General features: G+C 45.2%; 1 protein-coding gene across 2 annotated transcripts in view; it reads left to right on the forward strand.

The window, feature by feature from the left end:
* The window catches only part of NKD2 (NKD inhibitor of Wnt signaling pathway 2), a 101,119-nt gene extending 98,286 nt beyond the window's left edge, over window positions 1-2,833 (forward strand). For both annotated transcript variants that reach the window (XM_078602105.1, XM_078602106.1), the window contains 3 exons: window positions 459-531; window positions 1,480-1,610; window positions 2,131-2,833. In XM_078602105.1, coding sequence (XP_078458231.1) covers window positions 459-531; window positions 1,480-1,610; window positions 2,131-2,705 — 779 coding nt within the window. In that variant the 3' untranslated portion in view covers window positions 2,706-2,833. The remainder of the gene's footprint in view (window positions 1-458; window positions 532-1,479; window positions 1,611-2,130) is intronic.
* The last annotated feature ends 7,617 nt before the right edge of the window (window positions 2,834-10,450 follow it).

A 10,450-nucleotide genomic window follows, 5' to 3' on the forward strand; every position in this document is an offset into this window, starting at 1 on the left:
TGCTGTTGGCCACCCTCCCTCTTACGTGGCCTTCATAAGTGCTTGCTAACAGCAGTTGCCCCAACAATCTGTTCAAGGCTTCGATTAGCATGGTTGGCTACGTACGGTACGAAAGAAGTTCAACATACATACACATGTACAAGGAAAAATGGGGGATCTTTGTCATTTGGAATTTGTGGACCTAGCACAGTGGTGACGTCACCACCAGTTAGCGGTGAATTGCGGCTGTTGTTGTTGTTGGTATTGTGCATGCCTGTATGTCGATGTATTGTGGGGTTGAGGGGGAAGGCAGTCGAGCAATGCTAAATCAGGTGACCTCAATTTGATTTACAGCAGTGATTTCTGAATCTCGCTTGCCTGTACGTTGAGCTTGAGTGTCTCTATGAATGCCTGCATGCGTCTTTATGTCTGAATATCTGTCTATGTGTCTGTCTATGCTTCCCGCCATGTTCACACAGACGTACAGGGGACATGGGCCGGTGCCACGGGGAGCCCCGACGGGGTTGGCGGTCCTGACAAACGGAACCTTCGGTAAGAGTTCAGTCACAGAGAACGGTCGCAGTTAAATTTGTTGCATTTTTACATCCGCGCTCATCTCTCTAAATGGTACCCAGAGCCAGTGGAGGAAATTCCGCATCCTCTCAAAACGCCACTGCTGACTTGCCACCAAGTTATACTCATCTTATTGACCCAGAAAGATGATGGATGGTAACGAAAGTAATCGGATTTTTCTAATTGGATCAGATTAAAGACAGTCTACGACTTACGAATGCCCCAATAATGAGCATCCCCACTTACGAACGAGCTTCCGTAAGACCATCCGACTTGCGAACGTGAACTCACACTCGTGAACAGAACCGCTGAGCTATTTGGTTTGGCAAATATACAAAGGTGCAATATTTATTCTTATTTATGATTTTAACAATGCTTCCCTTTTTCGTTGCACCCTAACACACTTCATAACACTGACCGTATGTGCATTTAAATACAGTGTATTATTGTGTTCTGACTTACGAACTGTTCAACTTACGAACGGGTCTCAGGAACGGAACCCGTTTGTAAGTCAGGGTCTGCCTGTACATCTGTTGCCCGTGCTGCCACTGGGGCGCCATGGTGGCGAGATGTTAGCTACCTCACCTGGTGTACAGGAGGTTTTGGGTTCGATCCCGACCCTGCCGCCTATATATTTGGAGTTTGCGTCTCTCTCCCCGTGGTCACGTGGATTTTTCTCCGGGTCCTCAGATTTTCTCTCTCCACATTTCGGAACACGCCTTTAAGAGTTATTTGGCTGCGATACATGTCCACGTAATAAGCCACTTCGTTGAGCTATGATTTGTGATGGCCAGTGCACATCTGAAAAAGAGCTATATATTGCAGCTCAGTGGGCCTTACCTGGTAAAATAAAATAAATTGCCCAAATAGTTTGAGCGTGCACATGTGAACTACACATTCACCCCTCCACTCCGCTTTTGCTTGCAGTCGGCACAACAGTGACCAGAACCCCCCAGCCAACACGCGGCACCATTACTGCCTGGACGAGAACATAGAGCGGCGGAACCATTACCTGGACCTCGCGGGTATCGAGAACTACACGTCGCGCTTCGAGGAAGGTGCGTTGAAACCGTGTGTCCACGATGACCAGGTGCGAGTAGGCCAGAGCTACTTCGGTGCCTAAATACGGCCTTATGGGGGGGTCTCCTTTCAAATGTTTGAGATGAGATATGTTTGATTGTATGTTGAACATCTTTCGTGCCATACGTAGCCAGCCATGCTAATCGGAGGTGCGGGGTGAAGGACAACAAACTAAACACAAAAAAGTAGTTGTAAAGAAATGAGGTTTCAATCTAGATTTAAAAGTCCATGGCTCCAGTGGTTTTCTAATATCGGAAGGAAGAGCATTCCAGACGGCCGCAGAAGCGCATCTGAAAGCGCGCGATGCGATGACCGTCTTTGTTCAATGACCACCCAAAACCCGCTGCTGCAAGGATGACCGGAGTTCACGTGATGGTTGATGCTCCTTGATGCGAGAAATATGTTGTAAGGTGTTTTGATATGCTTTGGCATTTAAGTGCCGTGCAAACGAAAATATATAACGATGGGGGGGATTGCCCTTTGTGTGCATCTGTGCAGACACACCAGAAAATGCCAAGCAGGAGCAACAGAGCAAGGTGACGCAGCCCCACGGTCGCTCGCACTCGCAGGGGCCCGAGAGTCACGGCCCACGTGGCAGCCATCGACCGCACGCTTGCGACGCCGGCGTCGGCCAAGGCGGTGACGCGCCGCCGCCACTCAACCGGCAGCAGGGCGAGGCCTTGACGAGCAAGGCTCGAACCCAGCAGCAGCTTTTGCTGATTGCGCGTTCGCCGAGGGTCCATGGCAAGCCAGCCGCGGCTAAGTCCGGAAAAGCCCTCCGGTTGCAGTCACAGAGCGTGTACGCCCCGGTGCTTGCATCGCCGTCCGAACTGCAGCAGCAGCAGCAGCAGCAACAGCAGCACGGAAACAAGAAGCACCGGCAGAGGTCACGCGAGGCGCACGGGCGCTACGGGCTGGCGCCCGGGCCGGCGCTCCCGCTGCCTGTAGCGGGCGAGGGAGACGCTTACGGTGGAGCGTATGACACGGCGATGCCTCTGATGCAGCGGCACGAGCACCACCACTTCCACGAGCACCACCACCACCATCACTACCACCACTACACGGAGACGTGACCGGACTCGCACGCACGCATGCTCGCTCGCTCGTGCTCTCAACCCGCCCGACCGACCGCTCCTTCGCTCGCTCACTCGCCTGCTGACCGGCTTCAACGTAAACCAGTTTTAATCCCCGCAAATGTACTTCGACGTGACGCTCGCATTCGCGTGGGGCGACGCTCAGCTACGCTGGCTGCCGTGGGCCGGCGGTGGATATTTTATATCACTTTGGCAGTTCATCCACGAGGCAGCCACTGTTGACTTTCCACCCAAAGTGGTGCTTATTTTATTAACCCTGGAGGGATGGTGGGCTGGGTTGGATCCCAGACCAGGATTTGAACTTGTGACCTTGTGATTGTGAGTGCCTCCCAGCCTCCGCAGCAGAAGTTCGGTTTCACATTTCCTTCAGTGAGGAATGATGGAGGCGTTCCAGTACAGTACACTTAATTTTACTCTTTCGTTTTGTTAAATCGAGATAAATGTGCCGTCTATTTACGAATTGCGTACATAACTGTATTTATCCGTTGTGTGTGTTTACCATATTTGCCTTATGTTCGAAACGCTTTAATTTTCCAGCAGTATTGTGTATATGCATGCGTATGCATACATATATGTTTTATATGTGTGTGCATATGCCATATACTTGTACTTGACATACACAGTGGAATATGCGCCTATGGTATATATGCTATAAAATCAGTGTCACTATGCTCTAATGACCATTGAGTGTTCACCTACAACAATCAACCATTTTTTGAATTTCCATATTTCCTCTTGCAGGAGTGGGGTACTCCAAAGGACAACTTTTGTTCATTTCCCACCATGTTTATTTCAGTCTTACCAGGTACGGCTGATGTCACTGAGAATGGAGGGCCCAATTAAGTTATTAACGTGTCAACGCGTAACATATTATTAGCGTGTCAATTTAAAATCTAAATCTCAAGATTTGTTACGCCTTCATTCCCTACCAATGTCGTGCTTTACCCCCGCCATATGTACAGAATATGTACCATAGGCATATAAAATTATATATATACACATGCATATACATGATGTATATAACAATACTTTTATTTGTGTTTGACATAAGGCTCGCCGAGAGAAGAATCTTGTTTAATATAAATACTGAGCTGTGATAGAGGGACTCTGCAACGTGCAGTTTTACATTGGACGTGACGTGTGGGTTTGCGAATGTTTGTGAAGCCACGCTTTGTGGAGACTTAAAGGAAGACGCAACCCTAAAAAATGATGGACAAAGCAATGGTCTCACCACGGAAACGGAAACTCATAATTTGGCCTGCCAGCCACGGGTGTTCTGGACCAGTCTTCTCGTCTTATGGGCTGCTGATGCAGATGCAGAACAACTACAATTTCACATTCAGGTGGTCAAGCTAGACAATCGCATCAGGAACAGCGGAGTGATGCCCAGCAACATATTTGTTGCTTAATCTGTCTTGTATGTTACATTGGTCCACTCACGTGGCAGATTAAACCCAATGGCGGCTGGTACGTGTGCCAGGGCATTAGGGTGGCGGCCCACCAAAATGTATCTTTAAAAAATATACATCTAAAAAAGTTTCAACAGTAATTTCCTCACGGCATATGAAATCGATTCTCCATCAATCTATTTTCAGTAGAATCAATTGAAATAGAATCGGCTCCGAACATTCGATGCTGCACACGAAGGGCGTATTGAAATTCCTAACCATGTGCTCACTGAGGGGGCGGTTTCCCATTGGCTGATTCACACCCCGCCCCCGGATGCAGCCATGCGAATAGGGGCCGGGCTGGGGCGCCTTGGAGTCCCCCCCCCTACCTCAAGCCATTCACAAGCCGCTAGACGTGTATGCAACCGATGCCCCTGCAAGTAAATGTAGCTTATTCTGAATTGTGAATTGATTGTTTAATTGTCAGGTTCACAGTTGCATTGTTTAGTTAATCATAGGTTAGTTAATATTTAATCATGGTAGCCCTCTCTTCAAACATGCTCCTGTGAATAACAACAACAACAACAACCGCAGATTGACCTGCCACACATAGGTTATAGTGCCGTCATTGTGGTTTCCCATTGGAATCCTGTGGACAATTGCTCACATTTCCTGAAATGAAATTTCCTTCAATTCACATTGAGTTTTCTTTTGCAAACTGGGCAAATATGAGGTTTTTTTCCCTGCAACCGACTAACATGGGCGGCTCTCAGCATGCAGCAATAGTCCATGGGCCATTATAAAGTGGTTGTCACGTGATTCACTGTTAATGGTCACATGAAGAAATTGGAACCACTAAAGTTGTGTCACCTCAGGTTTGTACGACAAGTGAGATATCTGGTCTGACTCATGGGTGCCACGGTGGCGAGATGTTAACTACCTCGCCTGGTATATAGGGAAGGTCGTGGGTTCAATCCCGACCCTGACGCCTATATATCTTGAGCTGCCATTTTAACACGTAGGAGTTTGAGATCAATATTATCCATAATAGAGGTGTTTGGGTTAGATTGCATCTTTTAACAATTCATTAGTGTTACGTAGTATTTGGCTAGCTTTAAGTGACTGAATTTGATGAGTTACTTTAACTGCGTTTGGTATTACCTTTGAATCTCTGCATCTTTTAAGAAGACAGCTTCATCCACTTGATGCCGAGTTTCTTCACTTTTCTTGTGTGAAGAATACTATCCTTCCCATATTTGTTAGTCAGTTTAACACGATCTAACCAAAACACCTCTATTATGGAGTTTGCATGTTTTCCCCGTGGTCGTGCGGCTTTCTCTCCTGGTTCTCCGGTTTCCCCTCCACATTTAGAATCAACATTGCGTTTAGAGAATTTGGCTGCTATAAATGTACACACGATAAGCCGCTTCGTTGAGATATAGTTTTTGGCCAGTTCACTTCTGAAAAAGAGCTATATATCTCAGTGGACCTTACGTGGTTAAAAAGTGAAAGTTAAATAGTTAATTGGAGGCGAGGGGACTCATAACGTCCCTATGACACCACAGGAGGCCGCTATGGGGCATTGTTGTGATCTCACAATACTCCCCGAGCACGTGCGTGTCGTCAAGCTTACACTCTGCGAATATCTACGAAATAAGACTGAGCATTATATATTTTTTTTAGGTTGTGTCTTCGCACAGCCACAAATTGCATCTGTTGGTTGTTGTTGGTGGGGTTTTTTTTGTTATGGTTGTAACAACTGTTTCTGAAATGAGGTGCGAGGAGAGTCAAAGAAACGAACGAGATGCACGCTGGAGAACAAACCATGCAAGGATTCGGGGGTCCGTGGTGGTTGGCGGTTTGCTTCCAGTGGGGGGTTTTGATTGTCTTGGGAACGGCAGGGTAAAAACAAAAATGGCGTCGAGTTTGGCATATAAATAACGAAGCAGATGAGAGGGCACGGACAGTTCTAAAAGTGTTCAAGAACCCGTGCCTCATTAAGTTAAAGGCAATACAGTAGTTATGGCTCGGGTAAGGGATACACTCAGCCACGTTATGGCGTACTGGGTGGCACTTAGAGGAAGGGGATCTTACGAACGTCATGTGTCCGTTACCTTAGTACCGTAGTGACACATGCTGGCCAGTTTAATGAATGCAACATTTTTTTCAAATAAGAGATTCCTGTCAGCGTTTAATTGTGTGGTTGTATAGAGTATAGACACATGTTCTCTTAGCCATATGTAGTTTATGTCTAAAGGAGTTAATGAACGTGCATTCAATCACGTCACGAAACGTCTCAGAGTGAAGATCCCCCTCCCACCTATTGGCAGCTGCTTTGTCCCTTGTGCGGCACAAGGCGACTCAACGCCCTGCGCTCAGCGATGGGGGTAGTCTGCCAGTAAGGGGGACATTGATTGCTGTGTGAGTTAATATTTGGATGATATATTTTCGGGGCAAATTTGGACCTTGATTAGCGTTGGGTATTTTGTTGTTGTGGGGGGGGGGGGGCGGGGGGCCGGGAAAACCCGGAGGAAAACCTTGCAAAAGAGGGGGATAACAGACTGAAGGGTAACCGAGTCGGGTGTCAAACCCAGGCCCTTCTTGCAGTGAGGCACAAGTGTTAGCACAGCGCCACTCTGCCTGCCACTGTTCTCATTGACTGAGGATCCATATGTATGTGTGTTGAACTTCGTATGCACCGTACGTAGACAACCGTGATAATCGGAGGTGGCATTGATCATTGATCTTCCCCTGAGTCTAGGCGATTACGTAAAAAAACACTTAATGGTTGAGACCTGAGTTCGATTCTGGGTCTAGCCATCTATGATTAAACGTTGTTATTAGTGTAGTCAGTTGATGGTCTCAGTTGTCGATGACGACTTCATAAAAATATAAATAAATGTGGCGATTCACTTAATTTGACCAATGTACATAGCACATATTTGAGCGTGACACTTCGTTGTTGCTATACATTTTGACAAAATGTGGTAAGCAGGAGGACATCTAATCTTGGGTCTTAGAGGCATTCGATGTGACTACAGAAGTAGTTCTGTAGTGTCATCCTCCAAGGTTGAAGGAGCTCGGTTAGAGTACTTTTTGTTCACCAATAACACATAACTCCTATCACGAATTGGATTTAATGGATATGAAAATATGTATGCTGTATTTAAAAAAAGCAAATATACTAGCACTGGCCTAGAAACGAGGCAGGTCAAATCGTTATCCCTGGTCAGACGAGCATAGATTTGTGCTCATTTCCAGTGGTGGTTCTGAGCCATTGGTGGAAATTAGACATTTCTATGGTGAGAGGGGAGTCTGGTGCCCAGCACTGCTGACCTCCAACAGTGCTGGTGCCATAGTGCCTCCCTGTGGCTCAAGCTGAACAACACTGGCACTACTTTCCTCATCAGCACGCCACGAAAACAACTTTGAATCCATAGTTTTCGACAATGACCCTTCTACAGGGCACAACTGAGGGAGGAATGCAGATTATTGGGACTTGACAAATATATTTAACGTAATAAATGGCAATTTCTTTTCAGTTGTCGATTTAAAAAAAAAATGTCATTATCTGCTGCCCTGTTTTTCTCTCTGCTATGATAAAAAAGCAATTTCCCTGAAAACATTAACGTGTTGCGTTTCTCACAGTGAAAATCCTTCAATACAATCTCATTACACAAGATACGCAGCGAGCTTGCAGTCAGATAATAATGGCCTGCAGTCATTTATTGTCGATTGGAAAGTGACTAAATAGAAAATAAACAGGTGAACTACATTTATAAAATGGAGGTGGTATGTGTCAATATGTAGAGTTTGTTTTTAGCTTGCAAACAGTTTGCCTTTGATATGCTCCTAATCCAAGGTAGAACATTTACAACGTAGCCACTGATTATCGTCACATCACATGCGATGTGATTGGAAATTCCACTAAATTTAATATAGTAACAATTCACAATATTTCGCAATACAATTACACGTACATTTAGTTACATATGGCAATAAAATGTGCAAATTGTGGATCCTCATTTAATAGAGTGGCTTAGCGGCTTGATTTATATATTTTGTTATCCTTGTCCTTTGTGTTTAATATTGATTGATAATACCATATAAAATTGTGGTATCCAGAAAATATCATGCCATATTCTTCTTATTATTACTACAGTATTACTGTATCATCACAATAGAGGCCCATTGTAAAAACCGGTTCTAACACGTCTGCGGTTATGCAAGCCAGTCTCGATACTTTCCTTTACTTAGACATAGTATAACCAGCAGTGTGATTAGAAGTAATGTCCTCACCAACAGTGTCTGGTAAACCAGCATTAAGTGTTTAGTAATCGGATTCTACTGATGAAGCCCAACAACTCGAAACTAAGTAAGAGCATAAGCAAAACGCTTCTGACTAAACAATGGGAGATCAATCGGCCGATATACTCAAACATATATAAACAGTACAATTTGTACTTATAGATAAGAATGGAGGAGAGTGTATTCACTTACCCTGATACAACACTTGGCGCTTCACCCACAGGTCATGCTATTCAATAATGATTATGCTACAATATACAACACACAATTTACCACGCAGTTTTTATAATGGGATACTCTGTTGGTATTATACTGGGTATGTATTTCTGTTGTATGAAATCCTAGCAGCTTTTTTTCACGGTCATTTAAGTTCTGCCGACAACCTAAACAGCTAGATGTGTTGTCGCATCCAGACATCACGACATTACCTCTCTCTCTCAATGCCCTTGTCTGCCTCCCCCTGTGACTTCTCAGATTGTCAATGTGAAGAGAGTGGTTACGCATTTCGGAGTGGGCTCCTAATACAAAAGGGGGGAAAACTGTCTCCGTGCTCCGAGGAGTTGTGGGGAGGCGCTCCCGCATTTCTATTTTGCAAACCTGAGCCAGTGGTATAAATTCCACACTATCATGACAAGGGGCCATTCTCGCCACAAGCTGACTAATGTTGACTTCCGCAAAAAAGTTGCCAATCGTTTTGATCGACCTCAGGAAGGATGGTGGGGCTGAGTTAACTAACGGGCAGCGGTTGAACTCACGACCGTATAACCTTCCCAGCAGCACCTGGGACGATAGCGCGTCATATGGTCTCAATACTACACGGAACCTACACCTCACCGGGTCCTATAGAACATAGTCGGTGTATCATAAACGATGTAACCCCTCACACTTAATGTGCTCGAATACAGGATTCCATTTACTCTACAGAATTGCAGAATCTACGGGGGATTCCATTACCTTACAATGTTTCACTACCCCCTACAAGGATTGTAATGTACAGGATGTTATCACTCATATTATGTACAGACAAATACAAGTCAAGTTAAACTGTCTCGCTGACGATATGAGCAATAGAGTGGCACTCGTTTTCCTTTGGCAGCCCTGAACCACGAGTTGGGGTCAATTCCACACATTCCCACCCAGTCAGGATTCCTTTAACCTACCATTGAATGGGTTCCGAGATACTTTACATGTCTGCACGGAAGGGAGAACCCACTTGGGTCATGCAACAGAGATGCTGCCGTGAAGGTAATGGTCAACAAGCTGGATTCACAACCCACAAGTCTCCCGTTGGATGTTCTAGCACGGCAGTTGAAATAGTGTCTCTTAAATCTCCCTGGGCCTCTTGTCTCCCCAGCAGCACGCAGCAGTTAATCCGATCGGCAGGTCACGTGTGGTGGGGTTAAAGCGTGGATGATGCTCGCACCTCTTCCAATGTGTTTTGGCCATCATGGGAGAGTAGGCCAAAGAAAACTGACAGAGGGGAACTTGTCCCTGTAATGGAAGCCCTTCCGCCAGCCGTGATGCGTGCAATCAGTTGTCGGGGGGTTACGTTTCTGCGCTTTAATCCGTTTTCAGATATTTCTTCCACCTGTCTGGGCCATTCTTTTCCTCCATAAACACGCTCGCTCTGCAGGAGCTATGCTCTATTCGGTGAAACAAAACATCCCTCATGACACAGCAAGTGTCGTAACGAAACACGTCAAGTGTGAATAGATAATTTTGTAAAGTTGTCAAAATCATTTCAAAAGTGTTTTTCTTTTTAATATATATTGTTAATATTTCAATACGGTATGCTCTGTCGCAGGTAAACTGATAGAGGGAATGTGTTTATGATCAACATGTGCCATTCATGTGCAAACATAATGGCTCAGTGGACAAAAATGTAGTGGTGATGTTATTTGTAAGTACATTATAGATAAGATTGCTGCCATTAAAATTATCTAATTTTATAAAATATATATGCAAAACTGTGTTACTGTTTCTGTTATTTTATGTTTTATGTACACAGTATGTAAGACGTGGTTGGAT

This window comes from Lampetra planeri, chromosome 17 (assembly GCF_965212315.1).
Source record: "Lampetra planeri chromosome 17, kcLamPlan1.2.h2, whole genome shotgun sequence".
Classification (NCBI taxonomy): Eukaryota; Metazoa; Chordata; class Hyperoartia; order Petromyzontiformes; family Petromyzontidae; genus Lampetra; species Lampetra planeri.